The 23,205-nt window shown below is 37.6% G+C and overlaps 1 protein-coding gene across 2 annotated transcripts in view; it reads left to right on the forward strand.

Moving 5' to 3' along the window:
• The window catches only part of MTREX (Mtr4 exosome RNA helicase), a 118,856-nt gene that overhangs the window by 33,510 nt on the left and 62,141 nt on the right, over positions 1-23,205 (forward strand). For both annotated transcript variants that reach the window (XM_030798497.1, XM_030798498.1), the window contains 9 exons: positions 1,495-1,585; positions 3,137-3,261; positions 4,329-4,427; positions 4,899-5,001; positions 7,116-7,247; positions 9,676-9,755; positions 11,009-11,119; positions 13,523-13,624; positions 18,785-18,910. In XM_030798497.1, the coding sequence (XP_030654357.1) occupies positions 1,495-1,585; positions 3,137-3,261; positions 4,329-4,427; positions 4,899-5,001; positions 7,116-7,247; positions 9,676-9,755; positions 11,009-11,119; positions 13,523-13,624; positions 18,785-18,910 (969 nt within the window). The remainder of the gene's footprint in view (positions 1-1,494; positions 1,586-3,136; positions 3,262-4,328; positions 4,428-4,898; positions 5,002-7,115; positions 7,248-9,675; positions 9,756-11,008; positions 11,120-13,522; positions 13,625-18,784; positions 18,911-23,205) is intronic.

Here is a 23,205-nt window from a genome sequence, read left to right on the forward strand (position 1 = left end):
TAATTCATATAGTGCCTCATCTGACTTTTCGTTTTTAATTAAATTAATGTGACTATTCAGTTCGAACCTGGGATGTTTTATTGGTTGCTCTACTTAGGTAAAGTATAGTACTTTATTTTCTGATTAGACTTAGGCAAAATGGATAACATTTATCTTAAAATGTTCTGATGATAATACATTTCTAAATTACCATACTTTATTATTTGTCTCATAGATACATTTTTTCTTCAGGTATTTTTAAAGTTTATTACTGTCAGTGACATGAAAATATTTCACTGGTTTTATATACATAGTTTTAAGGATTTGAATATATAGTAATAGTGACTCTTCATTTCATGTGAGTTTGCCTTCTTCTATATCTCAGTGTTGGTACAAGTAGAGGAGTAACTGATTTTTATTTATTTATTTATTTTTTGAGATGGAGTCTCACTCTGTCACACAGGCTGGAGTGCATGGTGCAATCTCCGCTCACTGCAAACTCCGCCTCCTGGGTTCATGCCTTTCTCCTGCCTCAGCCTCCCGAGTAGCTGGGACTACAGGCGCCCGCCACCATGCCCAGCTAATTTTTTGTATTTTTAGTAGAGACGGGGTTTCACCGTGTTAGCCAGAATGGTCTCTATCTCCTGACCTCGTGATCTGCCTGCCTCAGCCTCCCAAAGTGCTGGGATTACAGGTGTGAGCCACCGCACCCAGCCAAGTAACTGATTTTTTAGAGTGCAGTATTATGTTTACCTTCTTCCCACAATTGCAGTTAAGTTTTGCATATACTTAGAATATCTTAACTTTTGGACATGATTAGTTATCTTTACCAAGTATTTTTGTACATACTTTAATGATATCTTTGCATTTTCCAAGGCTATGGTATAATGGTGAGCATAAATTAGCTTCTGGTTTGGAGAACCAGCCAAAAGCTTGCTCACTTTTCATTTTGTCGCCTCATGGAAGTTTATTTTCCATTTTCAAAACTTTCTTTCATCTGTGGAAGGTTTTCATTAACTCCAAAAATTAGGATAACAGTTGCCAGGAAGTATCCATGTTGCAAGAAAACGAGGCAGAAAAAATGGGCAAACACTCAGGGATGATCCAGTGTTTTGAATGGAGGATAATTTAAGTTGTACTTATATTTTAGAAAGTATGAATCTTGGGACGGCGCTATGTATAGAAGGAAGTTGCATCATATTCTAGACATATGGAGAGTAGGGGTGATAATTCTCTCTGTGGATTGTATCTGATTAGTAACTGTTTAGAAGCCATTTACTTTTCTTTTTATGAGAAAAGGAATATACAATATAATATATAATATACAACAATATAATATTGAATATTAACCTTTGTTAATATTTGTTAAATAGTAAGTTCTGTAACTCCTTAAAATTATTTTAATATTTCCATTTAATAAAGAATATCCACAATTCCTTGTTGTAAAAAACAACTTTCATCTATTAGCTGTTATGTCAGAATCCAACTAAATACATTTTTTACTTTTTTCTTTAGATTTTGAGAAGTATGCTTTACAGAGGTTCTGAAGTTATGCGAGAAGTTGCTTGGGTTATATTTGATGAAATTCATTATATGAGAGATTCAGGTATATTCAGTGTTGAAATGTATATCATGTATTTGCCTTCAGAATGACGTTAGGAATTTTGAGCAAGTTATTGTTAAATTTTGCTTCTAGTTTTGGTGTGGCTAGGGTTCTAATAAACTGTTGCTTCTTTATTTTTATTTACGTATTTATTTTTGAAACAGAGTTTCACTCTGTTACCTAGGTTGAAGTGCATGATCCTAGGTAGGATCTTAGGTAGGATCATGGTTCACTGCAGCCTTGATCTCCCATCTCAGTCCCCCAAGTAGCTGGAACTACAGACGTGTACCACCATGTCTGGCTAATTTTTACTTATTAGTAGGGATGGCGTCTCACAATGTTGAGCAGGCGGGTCTTGAACTTCTGGACTCAAGTGATCCTCCCACCTTGGCCTCCCAAAGTGCTGGGATTACAGGCGTGAACCGCACCCAGCCTTGCTTCTTTAAATAGTGGACAACATGATATTATTTTTCCATTAAGATTTCATTCAAGTACAGCTCTTTAATAGTAACTTTTGCTGGGTGAGAAATGCAAATTCAAATAAAGCAAAAGAAATTAAAAGCTGGCGTGCTTCTAATAGCTCACCAGTAGAACTAATGTTACAGAATTTCCAAAACTTTTAGCTTGCAAAGTTAACTTTCCTGATTTTTATTTAGTTCAGTAACTATGAAATATGTGTTTATGGTAAAAAAAAAAAAAAAAAAGTGAGGATTATGAAATAAAAATGAACAAAAACTTACAAATGCCCCTTAGGCCGTTACACTCTCGTAATGAAAAAGTAAGTATGCTTGGAATTTTTAGGGTGCTGGCAGGGCTAACATTAACAAACACATTGAAAAGTTAAATGTTTAATATGTACACACTTAAAAAGGTTTGGTTTTTATTTAAACTAGCTCACTAAATCAGCCTGCATTTATGGAGAAAGTAATAGAATTTAAGAAATCATTTACCCTTTGAATATTTCACCCTTTCCAAATTTATAAAATTAAGCTCTTAACAGAGTTGTTTTGGTTTTAGAATCAGAAATCCTTTGTTGATTTGTTTATTTTAGGAGGGAAGCTGTCAAACTTTTTCCGTTTTAATAAAAAATGACTTACGTTTTTATCACTCATCAAGTCTTTCTTTCATCTCCAGAGGATCACAAGGATAATTTGGGTGAATGATGCCATCTGGAATAGTAATAGTATCTTCTAAATTTGTTGCTATAACTTTCTACAAGTCAGTAACCATTATTTTTCAATGTGCAGTAGAAATACTGTTCTGCTGCCTTGTCATTGAGGCTCTTGTTAGGTTGTTTGGAAAGATTAACCCTGGAATTGCTCTTTGTAGGCTATTTCAGAGTACATTGTATTTATAGTGGTTTAGTCTACTAATTTTCTGTTGGATAGCTTAATGGTGAGAAATAGTTTTCAGTAAGGTTCTGTGGCTTAAAATATTCTTGGGTAAAGTCTGCATTTCTAACTATAAAGCTTCAGAGAATATAATTTTAGATATTATCACAGAGTGACACTGTAGTCCAACTATAGTCCGAAGTATATATTTATTTTTTTTCAGAACGTGGTGTAGTATGGGAAGAAACTATTATTTTGCTTCCTGATAACGTCCACTATGTCTTTCTTTCGGCTACTATTCCAAATGCCCGACAGTTTGCTGAATGGATTTGCCATTTACATAAACAGGTATTTTTTCCTCCTTTTTTGATGTCTTCAGTATTCAAAATGTTACAGATTAGTCTTGCTGTACTCTCCCTATGCTTTTTTCCTGATGTTGTCCAGAATAATAAAAAAAAACATTTTAATGGTAAACTACTTCTCAAATCAAGCAGCTTATCAAAATCAACTGACTGGCTTTTTGGAAATGTTGATTTCTAAGCCCCATCTCAAACCCACTATATCTAAATCTCAGGTAATAATGCCTTGGGAGCTCTAATTTTAAAAATTCCCCAAGTTGATCTGATGATCTGCCACGTTTAGAAACTACTGCATTTACTCAGATAGTTATCCATGAGTACACAGAATTTCCCCCAATGCCTTGGTGCCAGGAAAAGCTGGGCATCTCTGGAGCATTTGATTTGATTTTTCTCATGTAAACACAAACTTTTTACTGACTTTCTGTTTTGCGTTTCTAGTCTGACTTTAGCATCTGTATGTGCTTGTAACAGGCATTTGTTTATGTATACTGAATTTATTCTTGCTTTTATTTTTCTGCCCTTAATTTTCCTTTACACTGATGTTCTAATGAACTTATCTGTTTATAAGCTCCCTGATTGTGTTTTTATGACATTCTCCCATATTGCTTCTGTAGGATAGAAAAACCCAATGGATCTTGGGGAGAAGCTAGATCAACCTGCTGCTTTATACTAAGGTTTTGAAAAGCCTGGGTGGGGCAGAAAAGTTCCATTTTATTTCATGGATCCTTTGTATCACCGTACACCTCCTCTATAGAAAAATAAGCATCTTTCCGTAATTACAGCATTCCAGGGCTAGGTAATGGGTAATTCATGCTCAGGTCATGTATTTAGCCCTGGTTAGGGAATTGGTAAGTTGGGAAGATGGTAGTATAATTTCATAGACCTAATTTTTCTACATTTTTCTCTTGCCTGGGTTTTAGTGAATTTTTTGAAGTGTTTTATTTTTGAAATGTTGAATTCATTACTTGATTTTCTTAAGATCTTTTAGGTTGGACTAAGATACAGTTTTATTTTGAAGAAATAAAATTTTGTATGTTTAATTCTTTCTTTTTACAGCCTTGTCATGTAATTTACACAGATTATCGGCCCACTCCATTGCAACACTACATTTTTCCAGCAGGGGGAGATGGCCTGCATCTTGTGGTTGATGAAAATGTAAGAGAGTAATTGTCCTTTTTAAATCTATAGTGTCATACTTTATTGTTAATATCTTGTTGTTGTTTTTTTTTAATTTTGAATTAGAGAAGAATGGGAGAGATACATTTGTTTGTCTTAGTTTTAATCAATCAATCTTGATTTTTTTGTGTTTTTATTTCAAACATTATGTTTGAGACTTGTGTTTTTCTTATGCATGAATCAGATTTCCCTCCTTTCCCAGTATTTAAAAATGCCTAGAGAATAGGGGTTCTGGACGTGTTTCAGATATCTTATGTTTTGCTTTTCTTCATTTTTTATTACTTCTTTTTCACCTTTTAATACCTCTTACCACAGATCATGTTTGGACTATTTTAGTGGCTTTCATTATTATACTAAATTATTTTTATTTGGGGAAGCCTTATGTATGAAAAATGTTTGAATTATGATTAAGTATTAGTGAAGTTACACAGAAAAAATTTGTGATTCCAGGGTGACTTCAGAGAAGATAATTTTAATACTGCAATGCAAGTGCTTCGAGATGCAGGTGATTTGGCCAAAGGAGACCAGAAAGGGCGGAAAGGAGGAACAAAAGGTAATTTGGAACTTTGCTTTAAGAGAATTTTACATGTAAATTGTGTATTCAGATTACATTTTTTGTCTTAGTTTTTTTTTTCTCAAGCTATGTGAAGGTCTAGATGATATATGATAAAACTGGATAAATATTTATCTTTTTTGTATGACATTAAGTATAATTTACATACTATAAAATTCACTCATGTAAGTATACAATTCAATACTCATGTAAGTATACAATTCAATACTCATGTAAGTATACAATTCAATACTCATCTAAGTACAAGTCAATACTCATCTAAGTATACAATTCAATACTCATCTAAGTATACAATTCAATACTCATCTAAGTATACAATTCAAATGCTCATCTAAGTATACAATTCAATACTCATGTAAGTATACAATTCAATACTCATGTAAGTATACAATTCAATACTCATCTAAGTATACAATTCAATACTCATCTAAGTATACAATTCAATACTCATCTAAGTATACAATTCAATACTCTTTAGTATATTTACAGTTGTGCAGCCATCACCACTGTCTAGTTCCAAAATGTTTTCATGAACCCAAAAAGAAACCCTGTACACATTAACAGTTATTCTCCCTTTTCCCCCAACCTTTCCCTTCTCATCCCCTAGACTTAGCCAATCATTAGCCTGTTTTCGATCTCTGTGGCTTTCCCTTGTCTGTGCATTTCATATGTTTGTAGGAACCGACTTCTTTCACTTAATGTAATGTTTTCAAGGTTCGTTAATTTTAATTTTTTTTTCTTTTTTCTTTTTTTTTTTTTTTTTTTGAGACAGTGTCTTGCTCTGTCACCCAGGCTGGAGTACACTGGTGCTGTCTTGGCTCATTGCAACTTCTGCCTCCTGGGTTCAAGTGATTCCCCTGCCTCAGCCTCCCAAGTGGCTGGGATTATAGGCACCTGCCACCATGCCCGGATAATTTTTGTATTTTTAGTAGAGACGAGGTTTCACCATGTTGGCTAGGCAGATCTCAAACTCCTGACCTGAAGTGATATGCCCATCTTGGCCTCCCAAGTGATGGGATTACAGGTGTGAGCCACTGTGCCTGGCTGGTTTGTTCATTTTATGCTATATGTACTCATTCCTTTTCATGGTTAAATAACATTCCATTGTATGGATATACCACATTTTGTTTCTCCATGCATCATTGGATGGACTTTTGGGTTTTTCTAGTTTTTGACTGTTAGGAATGCTGCTGTAAACATTGATGCATGTACTATTTAACACAAGTTTTTGTGTGAATAGGTGTTTTCCTCTGGATATGTACCTAGGAGTAGAATTGCTGCGCCATATGAAAAGTCTATCTTTAACCTTTTGAGAAACTGCCAAAGTATTTTCCAAAGTGGCTATACCATTTTACATTTCCTTCAGGAATGTATGAGGGTTCCATTTTCTCTATATCCTTTGTATCACCGTACTCCTCCTCCATAGAAACAGAGGTATCTTTCTGTAATTACAGCATCCCTGGGCTGGGTAATGAGTAATTGAAACTCAGATTATGTATTTTGCCCTGATTTCCCATTTGGGAAGATGGTGGTATAATTTGATAGATCTAATTTTTTCACATATAATTTTTCCACGATACTTAGTATTGTGTGTCTGATTATAGTCATCCTATTAGATGTGAAGTGGTATCTTAATGTGGTTTCAGTTTACATTTCCCTGGTGGCTAATGATGTTGAACATTTTTTCATGTGCTTATTGGCCATTTGTATATCCTTTCTCTATTTTAAAATTATGGTTTTTTATTGTTGTTGTTGAATTATGACAGTTCTTTACATATTCTGGATACTAGACCCTTATCAGATAGATGATTTGCAAATATCTCCCCCCATTCTGTTCGAGGTTGTCTTTTTACTTTATTGATGGTGTCCGTGAAATCACAGAAGTTTTTCACTTTGATGAAGTCCAGTTCATGCATTTTTTTCCTTATGTTGGTTATGCTTTTGTTGTCATATCTAAGAATGCTTTGTCTAACCCACGATCAGGAAGATTTATTCCTATATTTTCTTTTAAAAGTTTTATAGTTTTAGCTTTTAAATTTAGATCTGTGATCTATTTTGAGTTAATTTTGGTGTGTTGTTTACTCTTTTTGCAGGACCATCAAATGTTTTCAAAATTGTGAAGATGATTATGGAAAGAAATTTCCAACCTGTGATTATTTTCAGTTTTAGTAAGAAAGATTGTGAAGCCTACGCACTTCAAATGACCAAATTAGATTTCAACACGGGTACTACATCATTTCAGTATCATTTTAATGTTATGTGAAAATGAGCATAAAATATATTTCTAGTAATATTTTTATATGTTGCATATTACTAGGATATGCCATTCACCTTACATTTACAGCAGTACTCAGCACATTTGTAAAAGCTTTAAAGGCCCTTGACTTATACTTTCTTTCCTTTCTTCTCCTTTCATTGAAAGATATGGTACATTGTTCTATTTAAAATTCAGAGAACCCTATGAAAAATATTAGAATCATGCCTTCTTATACTTTGTTACTGTAAACTCCTCAGTTACTGTGCTATTTGACCACTTAAGGGTAGGTCTCGTAGCTTGGTTAGACCACCCTCTATATAGAAAATACCATGCTTCATTCTCACTGAAGTCTAAACCAGTAAGACCTGCCCTTTGCTTAACTGTTTTGTAATTCTCAATCAAAGTGATATAACTTCTAGCAAATCGGTAAATTATTCCTATACATTAATTGCAAAAGTAATTCACTTGAAGTCACACAGTTAAGGCAGTAGCACAACCTGGCTGTCTTAGTCCATTTTGTGTTGCTGTGACGGAATAGCTGAGACTAGTCCATTTTCACGGTGCTGATAAAGACATACCCGAGACTGGGCAATTTACAAAGAAAATAGGTTTAATGAACTCACAGTTCCACGTGGCTGGGGATGCCTTACAATCATGGTGGAAGGCAAGGAGGAGCAAGTCACATCTTACGTGGGTGGCAGCAGGCAAAGAGAGGGAGCTTGTGCAGGAAAACTCCCATTTTTAAAACCATCAGATCTCATGAGACTTAGTCACTATCACGAGAACAGCACAGGAAAGAGACACCCCCATGATTCAATCATCTCCTACTGGGTCCCTCCCACAACACATGGGAATCATGGGAACTACAAGATGAGTTTTGGGTGGGGACACAGAGCCAAACCATATCACTAGGTAATTTAGGAAAAGCAGAAATTTCTTACAGTTCGAGAGGCTGGAAATCCAATTTGAGGGACCCAGCACATCTAGTGAGGGCCTTTTTTGTCGTGGAATCCCACAGCTGAAGACAGTAGGGCAGGAGAGCATGCAAGAGAGAGAGTGGGAGAGGGGGCTGAACTCATCTTTTTATCAGGAACCCATACCAGTGATAACTAACCCATTCCTCTGATAAAGGTATTAATCCATTCATGAGGACCCTGTCTCTTAAAGGCCCTCTCTCAACACTGTTTTATTGTGGATTAAGGGGTCAGCGTATTAACTTTAGGGGGACACATTTAAACCAAACCACTGGCCAAGAATTGCAGTGTGCTGAATACCAACCCGATTATCTTTCAACTCTGCCTTTTACACATGTAATCCAGTACAGTGAAAAGTAAATAATATCTTAAGTCATCCAAATTTAAATTTCAGTTGTACTGTTTTCTTTATCAAGGCAGGTTTTGTTTTTTTATCTGTGCATTTTAAAGCTAATTCCTACTTTTCCATGAGTAAAAGTAACAAATGACAGATAGCTGACATAGTCTCCTAAAGCCACTAATAGTTTGTGTTTTTTTAAAGACTGAATTGTTCTGCCCATAAATGTTTTCTCTTACCTACAAGTGCCGAATAAACTTAAAGTTGCAGGGTTGCATACTGATTAATTTAACAAATATTTATTCAGTTTAACAAATACTTATTCAGTGCATATTATTTGATAGACACTGTACAAGAAGGCAGTGCAATGGTTAAGAAAGAGCATGGGCTTTGGAATTGTTTTTCTCAACAGTTAATAGTAGTGCTAATTATTAAAAACCAAGCTTCACTTTACTTAGTAGTAAAATGTAGATAATAATAGTTCCTGTGTCCTGTAATTGTTAGACTTAAATGTTGTATGTAAAGCACCAGATGTGGTTATTGTTACTATTTTTGTAAGACAGTACTTTTTTTTCCATGAATTAAGTCTACTAGATATGTTTTGAAAGGCAGAGAATTATATTGATTATGTGGTAATTTTTATCTACTTTCTCCTTGACCATCTTAAATGCCGCCTCTTTACTTTTGCTCTTTAAAGACTTTTTTTTTTTTCTTTCTGAGACGGGGTCTCACTCTATTGCCAGGACTGGAGTGTAGTGGTGCAGTCATGGCTCACTGCAGCCTCAGCCTCCCGGGCTCAGGTGGTCCTCCTGCCTCAGCCTCCCAGGTAGCTGGGACTACAGGTGCACGCCGCAATGCCTGGCTAAATTTTTTGTATTTTTTGTAGAGACAGGGCTTCGCCATGTTGCCCAGGCTTTTCTCAAACTCCTGGCCTCAAGCCAGCCACCTGCCTCAGCCTCCCTAAGTGCTGGGATTACAAGCTTGGGACACCACCCCTGGCCTTTAGATTCTTATTCTTTGTAATGTGTGAAGTTTGGTATCACTAACTCATTTTGATATTTCTGTACCCTTGAATTTTCTCCTAGATGAAGAAAAGAAGATGGTTGAAGAAGTATTCAGTAATGCAATTGATTGCTTATCCGATGAAGATAAAAAACTCCCTCAGGTGAGTTTTCAGTATCAGTAGATAAAAGTGTAGATATTAACAGATTGCATATATTCACTTTACGTTGCTTGGTTTTATTACTCTATTGCACTTTTCACACACTGCAGCATATGTGTTGTAATATGCACTTAATGATACTTTGACTTTTACTTTAAACTTCAAAAAGGCAATAGGAAGAAAGATTTGCTGCCTGAAGGAACTTTTCTCTGAGAGCTAGCATGGTGTGAAAATTACTGCTAGTGTTCTCAGTATTACAGAATTTTTAATGCTAGTTTTAAGTCATTAACTTTTTTAATCCAGAAGGCTACCGCATAAAATAAGAGAGAACACTTACTGAAAATCATGTGTTTGGTGAGGAATTTAACACACCTATTTTGCCTTAATCCAGTGTATTTTTGCTTTGACTGTTGAAATAGCCTGGGAATTCCAAAATATGCTGATGCTTTTGTGCCACTTCCAGAGATTCTGATTTAATTGGTCTGATGTACATCCTGGACATCAGAATCTTTTAAAGGCTCCCCAGGTGATTCTGCTGTGCATCCAGAGCTGAGAAATAGTGCTTTAGACTGGTATGAAAGTTTTGTTGAGTGAAAAGAAACATTGGGAGATCATCATACTCTCCTTTACAGATGAATGCCTTGATTTGTAAGGGATTTTTCATAGGACTGTGGTAACATGTTTCTGCTATTTGAAAAGGGTATTTAATGTATAAACTTTTTTGTAGTTTTTCTTCCTGGCTGAATTATTAGTATCTAAGGGCTGAGCCATGTTTTTATACATCTTTGTTATAGCGCGCTTCTAATAGTATTTAATGGCGTTTGATAGATTGTTAAAAGAATTCTTCAATAATTGATTTATTTTTAGATTAAGTACATACTCATGTTAAATACGTGTTATAGTGATTTATTTTTTGGGGGTTTGAGTTGCCAGTATCTTTTATTTTCTACAGGCAAAAACTCTTCCCTTATAGCGTGTAATTGTTTTTTGAGGAGATGAAGTGACGCTGGAAAATTTAAGGCAGCAAAGCATTTGTAAAGTATACTTACTATATGCCTTTCATATGAGCTAGGCCAGAATTATATTGAATTTAATAATTTGTGGGTATAGGTTTGAGTTTTGCTTTTATTCTGGAAGGATTTCATTAAGTTTCTTTAAAGAGAAAGCATTCTTTACTGTTTTTCTTAATTTAGTTTAACATTTTAAAAATCCTTTTCTCACATCATTATAAAATCAGTGTTATTCCAAAATCACAGGTAGAACATGTACTACCTCTTTTGAAGAGGGGAATTGGTATTCACCATGGTGGTTTACTTCCTATTTTGAAAGAAACTATAGAAATTCTCTTTTCTGAAGGATTGATAAAGGTATGGTTTTATTTTTATTTTTTATGCCCCCATATCGTGTTGTATGAAGAGTTTGAAAATTGGAGAACATTGTTTATAGGCAATATGTGTATTTTTAACAAGGCTTAATGACTTAAATAATGAACTTGATTTTTATATATGATGTTATACTTAAATAAATCTTGGAGTATAGGTAAAAAAAAAACCATTTGTTTCCTTTCTTCAAGAATGTAGTGGGCCGGGTGCGGTGGCTCACGCTTGTAATCCCAGCACTTTGGGAGGCCGAGGCGGGTGGATCACGAGGTCAGGAGATCAAGACCACGGTGAAACCCCGTCTCTACTAAAAATACAAAAAATTAGCCGGGGGTGGTGGCAGGTGCTTGTAGTCCCAGCTACTCAGAGAGGCTGAGGCATGAGAATGGCGTGAACCTGGGAGGCGGAGCTTGCAGTGAGCCGAGATCGCGCCACTGCACTCCAGCCTGGGTGACAGAGTGAGACTCTGTCTCAAAAAAAAAAAAAAAAAAAAAAAATGTAGTGGTGGCAGGGTGCAGTGGCTCATACCTGTAATCCCAGTACTTTGGTAGGCCGAGGTAGGCGGATTACCTGAGGTCAGGAGTTTGAGACCAGCCTGACCAACATGGAGAAACCTCGTCTCTGCTAAAAATACAAAATTAGCCAGTCGTGGTGGCGGGCACCTGTAGTCCCAGCTACTAGGGAAGCTGAGGCAGGAGAATCACTTGAACCTGGGAGGTGAAGGTTGCAGTGAGCGGAGATCACACCCTTGTACTCCAGCCTGGACAACAAGAGCAAAACTGTCTCAAAAACAAGAACAAAAACAAAGAATGTAGTGGTAACACTATTGGATACCACAGAATGTTGCAGAAGGTGTATTTAATTACCAAACCTGGGGTTGTAAACTTCTTTCTGCATACAGAATAAAAGGATTAGTTTAGAGAAGACAAGGAAATTGCTGGTTAGACTTAGGAAAGAGAGTTTTTTGAATATTCTAATTTAAACCAAAGAGCATCTGATTTACTTTTTTTAAATGATATTGATATCTATACCGAGAAATGGGATATTAAAAATGGGAAACAACATCAAAATGTAATCATAAGTCTGTATGTGACTCATACTTTTTTTTTTTTGAGGCGGAATCTTGCTCTGTCACCCAGGTTGGTGTGCAGTAGCACCTCTGCCTCTTGGGTTCAAGCGATTCTCCTGCCTCAGTCTCCCAAGTAGCTGGGACTACAGGAGCGTACCACCACGCCCAACTAATTTTTTTTCTTGTTTTTTTTTTTTATTTTTTATTTTTAGTAGAGACGGGGTTTCACCATGTTGGCCAGGCTGGTCTCGAACTCCTGACCTTAAGTGATCCTCCCACCTTAGCCTCCCAAAGTGCTGGGATTGTAGGCTACCATGCCCAGCCTCATACATTATGTTTAAAAATTATTAGAATTTTAAAAATCAAATGTGAGATTTATCATGAGAACCTCAGCACTAAGTAGAATATTTAAGATAAATTTACTTATCTTGAAGAACATATTTGAAGTCATTTAGATCAAGAATTGGTCAGTATTTATACTTAGATCCTCGTATGTCCCTTCTAGATTGTATATTTTGCTGAGCCCTGCTTTTAAAGGATCTTTTAAAAAATATACAAGCAGTACTTGTTGGGTGTAAAATTCAAATAGAGCAGTTGTATGTAAAGTAAAAAAATGAAAGATCATCCCATCACTTACCAGAAATATCTACTAGTATACATACAAATAATGCATTAGTCATTTTGTAAACAACAAAAAAAGTCATTATATTACCCCATTATATAATTTGTCATCGTATGTCAGATTCTTCATTCTTTTTAATGAATGAATAATATGCTATTGAGATGATGAACTAAAATATTTTTACTTCTTTCCTAGAGAATTTAGTACTTCAGTGACTTTGCTTATACATATATCTTTTTGTACCTAAACCGCTATTTTTGTTGGTCTTAGAAGTGAATTACAGAGTCAGTGATTCTAGTCTTCCTTGAGAGATCTTCTAATACTGAAGTGGTCCTCAAAATCACTGCGTCATCAGTTGCAAAGGCCAGGAAATGTGTTTGTGTTCAGAAAAATATTCTATGGCCTAAAGCTTTGTTCGTAAGACCAGTGTGTATTCTCCCTAGTTGGCATTGTTAGAATTTAAGAAAGTCTGTTTTCCCTGAATTACCAAATTTCTGGGCTATGAGAGACATTAAATGTTAATTAATAATTTTATATATAAATTACGAAATAGGTTTGAGAATAGCATATTTGTTATTTTTGTAGGGTCTCATTAACTAATTTTAAAGATTAATAATGCATTTACTTACACTTAAAAATTATAAAACTAGGTTTTCAGCTTAAAATACATGTTTAATTATAGAATTACTTATTTACTTAGGCCTTATTTGCCACGGAGACCTTTGCTATGGGAATTAACATGCCAGCTAGAACTGTTTTATTTACAAATGCTCGCAAATTTGATGGGAAGGATTTCCGATGGGTAAGTAAAGCAATTCATATATCAAAATAATTTTTGTCTTTGTTATACTGCAGATAACTGGCTTACATAGTCTTTGAGATTTTAAGTCCCACCTACTTAAGAACTTGAACCTGAGCTAATACAATTTCATCAAGGTTAAACTTTGGCTCTTGGCCATTTGTGGTGGTTTAGGCCTATAATCACAGCACTTTGGGAGGCCAAGGTGGGAGGATGATTTAAGGCCAGGAGTTTGAGACCAGCCTGGGCAACATAGCGAGACCCCATTTCTACAAAAAATGCAAAAATCATCTGGGAGTGGTGATGTGCACCTGTAGTCACAGCTACTTGAGAGGCTGACGTGGGAGAATCACTTGAGCCCAGGAGGTCAAGGCTCCAGTGAGCTGTGATTGCACCACTGTACTCCAGCCTTGAAGACAGAGTGAGACCCTGTCTCTGAATAAATTAATTAATTGAACAAACCTCCGTTCCCTTAAATTTTTATCCTAACTCCTTCACTCTCACCTCTCCTTCAAAAAAGATTCCTTTAAGTGAAGGAGTTTGATGATAGGAGGTTAAGTGTGCAAGTGATTTATGAATGCTTTAAATCATTTTAAATATGTCTAGAGTTTTCATTTCTTAAAGTTTAAGGTATTAAAGCACCACTACAGTGGCTGTAGTTGCATCTATTTTGCCCTTCAGATTTGAAAAAGAAGTTGTAACAGGTTTGCACACATGTCCAAGGCAGAAGCAAAGAGAGAAAGTTGGGCGCATAGGTGAAACAATGAACTGGGGTAAAAAGCAAATCCTTAATCCCAAGGCAACTACTCCATTTAGTAAGCAATTACCAAACTTAAAATATGAATTTAGAACTCTGGTAGATGACTGGGATGCTGAAGTAGAAACAGAGCAAAAAGACAATCCAAACTTGTTTCTCTTGACAGATATACAATAAAATGTTATGCTGTAAATACTCTGAGAAGTATGTACAGGGATATAGCATAAGAAAGGAAGTCAGTTGGGGGTCAGGGAATGCTTCATAGAAAGGCAGTCGTTAAAATAAGTAACAGCAGATGAGAATTTGCTAAGCAGAGAGTAGAACATTGGCGGGGGTGAAAGGAAAGTGATGGAACAAAGATTTCTAGTTTGAATTCACATAGCCTGGCTTTGGGGAAAATTCTAAGTAGTCCTTTATTTAACCTTTTATCTTTGAAATTGGCGATTCTCTGCTTGGAGAAGTTTCTGAAAGGAATTACAAATCATCAAAATGCTGAAAAGTACCCTTGCTAAAACTGTAAATAAAGGTGAAACATTTTTCATGATGTGTTTTATTTTAAAATGTTGGATGCTCTACAAAAGAGAAATACAAGTATGGTAAGGCAGTGACATTTCTGGGCCAGGACTTCTTGGGCCAGGAGGGCCTGGCCCAAGGCTGCCTCTGGGAAAAGCTGAGTGGAGCTGCTGAGTGGGAGCCAAACCCTCTATGCTAGCAGGAACTCTGCTGTCTGGCTAAGGCTGGGCCCCAGCCCCTTCCTACCCAATAAAGGCAGCTGTGGAGAGAGGGAATTTGGGTTCCAGCCTGGTTTGTGGTGGGGGGAAGGTACTATGACAGATTTGAGGATGATTTCTAGTGGACAGCAGTCAACCAACCCCACCCCCCTCCCACAGGGACTCCCTCTAGCCTGAGACTCATCGGGGTCCAGACTGGAAGGCTAATGCCATGAGAGGAAGCAGGCACTGGGCGGGTTGGGCAAGGGAAGCTCTGAGAAGGTCAGTGCCCAGCCACCCAGGGTTCAGAGACATTTCACACAATATGATTAAGTTTCAGGGAGGGATGCATAGAAGGTCAAGAGAAGGAGAGAGTTAAGCAGCCTGGGACCCTCCCTCACAAAGCAACTCTTTCCTTCCTGCTTCCTTGTGGAGGACAGTGGGTGTGCATGATGGGTGTATATGATGGATGTGCAGTGATTACTCCCAGGCTCTCTATACTATGCCAGATGCCAGATAGCACCTTCATGCCACTGTAGAAGAGGGAGCAGTAGAGCCTGATAGGAAAGGGCTATGGGCCATATCAAAGGATTGAACCAGGGCTGACAATGGAATCCTAATGGTGAACCCCCTGACCTCTGCTTTGGCTCCCAAGGGTCCCATTGCAGTGGGACTCCCTTTAACCCCTCCACTGTTAGGAAGGAGGCAACTGGGGAATGGACTGGACATCCAAGGGGGAAAGGGAGGTAATGGTGGGCTCTGCAAAGAAGGCACTGAGGGTGGTAGGCTGGTGGGCCAGGGACCCTCTCACAGTCAGAGATAGGCTGGAGCCTGGGGCATCCCTGCCACCAGCATGGCCATACCATCTAGAAGGGTTAAGGTCCATGCTGTTGCCCTACCACCAGAGCTCCTGGTGAATCCTGGGGCCAGGAGATGTCTTTGCGGGGGCAACATAAAGAAAGAAATGTCTTGGCTGGGAGGTAGGGGACTGTTTGGATCTAGCTAGGGGCTACGAGTCCAGTCAAGGCATAAGCTTTGTGTTTACCTGGGCCTCCCACTGGAGCATAATCTTAAGGATCAGGGAAGAAGACTCTGTGGAGGAATGGGGGTTAGTTCTAGAATTAACTGTCCCAAAGGGTCCTGAGGCTGTAGAACACTCGTCAGCCAGCACTGCAGCCCCCACTTGTTCTGGGGAAGAGTCAAAGGGTTAGGGAGACCGTGAAGGCCAGGTTCTGTCCTTCCCCCAACTCATACCAGAGCAGTTTCCCACCAAAGTGGGTGTCAGTGCCAGACCAGATGCCTCATTCAGGGAGTCACAGACAGCCCCCTGTGCCACCTCTACTGTCACACGTGGCCCAGGCCCATGGCTGCTGAAGGCACAGAGAAGGAAGTGGGACCAGACATTCTTCACCTTTCGCTTGCTGTATAGACCTATTTCCAGAGAGGGTAACAGGCCTAGATGGCACAGCAATGAATGGCCAGGCTGAGATCATGCTATGTCTGTACCACAGCCAGGTGGGTCAGCCACTGTACTGTTGGCTGGTAACGCAGGTTTGAGGTTCTGCAGCTCAGGCTCTTGCATGTGACCCAGCTTGGAGCCTGTCAAGTGGCTTTAACACGTGGACTGGGCATATTTGGTGCTCTGGCAGTGTGAGGAGGCACATTTGAGGAGGTATTGGGAGATGAACTGGTGCAGATACTTCATGGATGAAGAGGCTGCTGTGTTTACCACCCACAGGTGTCTCAGGGCCTGCAGTGTAGTCATATGAGCTGCAGGGTCCGCTGTCAGCAGGCAGTCAGTGAAATCCTTAGCCAGGTTGGACACACTGGGTAGCCAGGGCTCATTCGAGTAACTATACTTGTCTCTGAGGTGTGATTGTTGTCCCCAAAGGGCATAGTGCTACTCAGCAGGATGTAGACGATGATGCCTGGGACCCACACGTGCACTGAATGGTGTAGTACTTGCAGGCCAGAACCTCTGGGGCGGCGGGGAGATGCTGGTGTGCCACAGGTGGTCTTCATCAGGCATTTGTAGTTGTTGCTATTCTTGTGGGCACTGACCAGATTGAAGTCAGTGATGATGATCTTGGAGTCAGTGCCTGGATGGTGGTAGAGCAGATTCTGAGGCTTGAGGTCTTGGTTTGTGATGCCCAGTGCATGCAGATACTGGATGCCATCTAGCACCATCAGCAGCATTCACATGGCGTCATGCTCAGTGAAGGAACCCTTGGTGATGATGTGGTTGAACAGCTCTGTGCTGCAGGGATCAGTTGTATCAACATATATACATGCTCCTGCATCCTAAACACCTCCACCGGCTGGACGATGTTGGCATGACGCACCTGGTGCAGCACACACAGCTGTGACTCCCACGCCTCCTACCTCTCCTGGTACTTGATCTCCATTATCTTGATGGTGTATGCTGCCAAGTGACTCAGTGCTCCATGCATACCGCTTGGCAGAATCTCCTTTGGCCAGTTGGGGTCTTCATGTCATACTTAACTGTCATATATGGGTCGAACTTGGCCCTGTATTTAGCCACCCTGGCTGTGTGGTCACGAGGGAGGCTCTTCGTGGCCAGTATTGGGGACACTGTGCATATTGACTGGCTGCTGGAAACCTGCCTGCCTCTATGATGAAGTGCTTATACATACCACTCTGAGTGCCGCTGAACAGCTGCACCTTCTTGACCAGATCCAGCTAGACATTGTTGGATGGCTTGGGAAGGACCTTGCTTTTCCCTGAGCCCGTCATGGACATAAAGGCGTCTTCTCCAGTGAGGCTGCTGGGATCTGCTCTGTAGGCAGTGTTCCATCTATACCTCATACAGGCAGTGGGCTTTCAGCGTCTCAGCAGCTCTGTTAACCATGTGTGAGCAAGGACTGCCACCACCATCCTCAGGCATCAGCATTGTGACCTATAGTTGTTTTTAACTCTTTTTGAGTTACAATTTTTTAAAAACAATCTGGACCCTTTCCATAGGAGAAAAGTACACATGTACTTACAGAAAAAACTTGGCCCAGCGTTGAAGTGGTTCAGTGGTGCCCTGAAAGCCTGTATACAGGAGGCTAACCTTCCTCTATCAGGTTGTTCCTGGTGACAGACGGACTCAACCAAACTCCAAGCATACATACCAAGAAAATAGGAATTTTGTTTTTTCAAAAAGCATGAATTATAGTCATCTCATTTTGCAGATTCAGAAAGTTAATTATGATCAAGTCAGAATTGATATTTGGTTGAGTTTGGGTCATTGCATTCTTAGATTTTGCTGTTTTCCAGAATATCCAGCTCAAAGGTATTTTTTACTGCCAGTGAATTAGCCAGTATTTCCCAGAAGCTGTCATATATTTGTAAGCATAATTAACAGTAATTGGCTTACTGTGAAAAGCCAAAATTTTTAAAAGCCTAAATTTCAGGCTTTAAATTTAGATTAAAAGCATAAATTTTAGATCCAAAATGATAATAAGTCTAAAATTTAGTTTTGTTATGTCGGCGTGATGTGGGTTTGAAACATTATTCTCACGTTTTGCCTTTTTGTGCTTCGACTTTAACTCTTCCAAAACCTCATGTTGTTTTTAATCATGTTTCCTTTCTTAGAGTTTATAACTTGTTATAAATTTTACAAAAAGAAATTTTAAGAATATGTTTTTTACCAGTTTTTTTCCTAAACTCTGAATTTTAACTATGTTCATTCAGATTTCTTCTGGTGAATACATTCAGATGTCTGGTCGTGCTGGAAGGAGAGGAATGGATGATAGAGGAATTGTAATTCTTATGGTAGATGAAAAGATGAGCCCAACAATTGGAAAACAATTACTTAAGGTAACTACATTAAGATTCTGTACCTTTACCAAGAATTCCAGAAATATACTTCAGGAGCCATTTCAGAATTGGTTGTGTCAGTCAGACACCTAAGTGAAATGAGTTAATATACTAAAACTATCTGGGCTTGAGAAGATGGAAGGGTGTGATTACTCAAAATACCAACATCTTGTATCCTACTTCACCTAATAGGTGGAGAGCAACTCATGTAATGGATAGGGTGTGAAGATCTCCAGAGAGGGCAGAAATGTTTACTTTCTCCTTCAAATTTAAGAAATCTCTTTATTTGACCCATCCACTGCACAAGTTGTTCTTTATCTGGTAGAATAGAAAGTAGGTCATGTGATTGATAATCAAGTGTTTTGGACAGGCAATGAGCTTCCTCTACCTTTGCAAGCCCAGATAGCTTAATAGGTTAATTCAGCAATCTACCTTTACAGTTTACCCTATTGATTATAAATATCCCAATCATAAAGGACACATTTTAAGCTTTATTGCAGATTAGACTTTTATTTTGCTTGCTTAGTATTTATGCTTTGGATGGTCTAGGATTTTGTTTTGAAGAGCTTCTCAAGGAAATTTGGCCTGTTTGCTTTTTTTCTTCTTACCCATATAGAGAAAAGTGTTAATAAGATAGGAAACTTTAATTAAAAACACAAAATTAATTGCCAGCTTATTAGCTACTTAAAAGTAGCTACTTCAAAACATGTTAAGACACACTTAGGTCAGTATCTATGAAACAGATTGTGTGTCTAACTTTTTAGACTTGGGAACTTTGTGGAGAATTTGAGATATAGTCATAATGAAGCTTGGTATGTTGAAGCAAAATTGGTGAAGGTGTGTATATCTTTATATGTCTTTACATGAGTGAAGACAAAGCTTGTCCGTACGTATTCATAATAATCATATGGTGTCTTATTTTCAACTTTAGAGATTAACACTTGGAAACCTCTTTAGTGCTTCATGAAAGGAAAATTAAACAAGGCTGAAAATTTGTATTTTTATTCTTTTCTCTAATTGTGCCAGATATAACACATGCTATTTTTCTTTTCTTGTACTGTGTGTATTGAAAGAACAGAATCGGGTTGCCAGATTATAGGAGGTAATATTTTAATGACAGCATCTGGTTCCTTTAGTGCAGTTTTCATTCCATTTACTTGACGTTTCTGGATTCGTTACCTTGTTAAGTGTAAAGTTGTATCACCTTTCATTGCTTTTTTAAAATTAACTTTTCTAATAGACTTATTGAGCTATAATTCACATACCATACAAGTCACTCATTTCCATGGTTTTTAATATATTCATAGAGTTTTGTCACCATCACCACAATCAGTTTTAGAATATTTTCATCAATCCAGAAAGAAACCCCTGTACCTATTAACAGTCACTCTTCTTTCTTCACAAGACTACCCCTACCCCAAGCCCTAGACAACAACTAATTTACTTTCTGTCTCTATGGATTTGTCTGTTGTGGACATTTCATATAAACAGACTCATATAATGTGTACCCTTTTGTATCTGGCTTTTTTTCACTTAGCCTAATGTTTTCAAGTTTTATGCACGTTGTAACATCTATCAGTACTTCATTCCTTTTCATTGCTGAATAACATTTCATTGTATGGGTATGCCAAACTTGATCTGTTCATCAGTGGATGGACATTTGGATTGTTTCCATGTTTCGGCTATGGTGAATAATGCTGCTATGAACTTTTTTTTTTTTTTTTTTACAAGTTTTTACTTGAATATGTGTTTTTTTTCTCCTGACTGTGTACCTAGGAATGGAATTGCAGGGTCATAGAGTAAATCTATGTGTAACCTTTTGAGGAACTGCCAGACTGTTTTCTTTAGTAGTTGTACCATTTTACATTCCCACAAGCATTATATGAGGCTTCTAATTTCTTTACATTCTAGCCAGCACTTGTTAGCTGCCCTTTTGGTTAATAGCCATCCTTGGATTATGTATAAAGGAGAACATTTCACTTTGAATATTATACAGTTTGACTGATTGAAAGGAGTACCTGTTTGTGTGTCTGCATTTCTAGGCATATTTCTTTTATCAAGACTGGCATGCAACTTTTTTCCTCTAGGTTTTTTTCCAGGTAGTTTTACTATCATTAAGGAATTTATAAGCAGCTTATTCAGTATTTGTAACAACTAATACTTACTGAATATTAAATATGTTCCGAATATTAATTATGATAATTATGTTATTATCGCCATTTTATAAATACGGCGTGCAGAGGTTAAAAAATTTGTCCAGAGCTATGTTGTTGTTAAATGGCAAATCCTGCTTTTGAACTCGGGCAGTCTGATTTCAGAGTTTATGCTTCTAACTACCATATGGTACTGCTTCTCAGTACCTCTTGCAAATAGATTTTTCAACTATTAGTTTAAACACAATTTGACATGAGATAACAGTTTGTTCTTTGATGTACTTAAAGTAGATAGGCTAAAAAATAGTCATGTCAGGTATATTTTCTTATAGGCAAAAATAATTGATCATTAAGTAATTTCAGAACTTTAATAGAAATACTGAGTACTTAAAGTCATTTTCTCAAAAATTAAAATACGTAGCTTATTCATAGTCACCTTATATGTAGAAATAGTAGGTTTACTTTATACATTAGTATAATTCAAGTCTATTTGTCATTTTTAATTATTTTTCCTATTGGTGTTAGAAACATGGCAAAATACATGTGTTTGTTGCCGGTTGGAGCTTTCAAAATCTCAGTACATTCATACACACACATATTTATATATCTGAGCATGTAAATAATTTAATGATTGTGAATTTGAAATATTTTAATAATTTTTTTCCATCATTTTTATGGCTTGAGTAATTTTTTAACTTGGTCACTGCAGCCTCCACCTACCGGGTTCAAGCGATTCTCCTGCCTCAGCCTCCCAAGTAGCTGGGATTACAGGCACCTGCCGCCACGCTCAGCTAATTTTTGTATTTTTTTAGTAGAAACGGGGTTTCACCATGTTGGCCAGCCTGGTCTCGAACTCCTGACCTCAGGTGATCTGCCTGCCTCAGCCTCCCAGAGTGCTGGGATTACAGGCATGAGCCACCATGCCCAGCCTTTTTTTTTTTTTTTTTTTTTTTTTTAAGTAGAGACAGGGTCTCCCTTTGTTGCCCAGGCTGATCTCGATCTCCTGGGCTCAAGGGATCCTCCTGTCTCAGCCTTCCAAGGTGCTAGGATTACAGGCATGAGCTACCATACCCAGCCTTGTTTGTTTTTTTTGTTTTGTTTTGTTTTGTTTTTTTTGGAGACAAGGTCTTGCTCTGTTGCCCAGGCTGGAGTGCAGTGGTGCAGTCTTGGCTCACTGCAGCCTTGACCTCCATGGCTCAAGCGACCCTCCCACCTCAGCCTCCCAAGTAGCTGGGACTACAGGCATGCACCACCACGTCTGGCTAAATATTTTTTTTTTTTTTTTGTATTTTTTGTAGAGACAAGGTTTTGCCATGTTGCCAAGACTTGTTCTGAACTCCCGGGCTCAAGTCATCTGCCTACCTTGGCCTCCCAAAGTGCTAGTATTACAGGCATGAGCCACCACGCCCAGCCAAGGCAGCAGTTCTTTTGATACATTTTTGATTACTTGATATGAGCTATAAAAAAAATCAGTTTTCATAATGTTTGTTCAAATGAAAAGTTGAGTAATTGAGAAAGTGTGTATTATTAAACAGCCTTTCAGAAAGACTGGTGAGTGCATCTTTTATTTGTTAGCGGTTAAGTATCGTATTTTTCCAGTATAACTAGAAGAAATACGTGCTCCAATATAGTGCCCATATTTTCCAAAGAATGTAAAAATATCACAGTACTTTGAGTAAATGTTATTATTGGTTTTATCAAAATAAAACCATTTCTATAATTTCCGAAATGACTAAAACATACTAGTTACTTAGAATATATAAAATGCTCATTTCAATAGTATGATACTTCTAGTCAGTGATGTGTTCTTTTCAACAATGAATCAAATTTTCCTGAATTGAAGGAAAAATAATTTTGACCTTACTGGTTATTTAAATTATTTGTAAATTTAAGAAGCACATACCTATTCTATTAAAGTTAGTTCTGTAACTGTACATAAGATAACAATGTACAGGCCTTCTTTGAAGAAGTGGGAAGACTCACATTTATTTATTTCTCCATCTTCCACCGTTATGGTTCATAATGCAAAAATATTTAGCCTGTTAATTTTTAGAACTACTTGCCTAAATGAACCATATATTCTAAAATGTAAGAGATCATTATATTAGTATTTATAAAATATTACAAAAGCTGTTCTAGAAA

Source organism: Nomascus leucogenys, chromosome 18 (assembly GCF_006542625.1).
Source record: "Nomascus leucogenys isolate Asia chromosome 18, Asia_NLE_v1, whole genome shotgun sequence".
Classification (NCBI taxonomy): Eukaryota; Metazoa; Chordata; class Mammalia; order Primates; family Hylobatidae; genus Nomascus; species Nomascus leucogenys.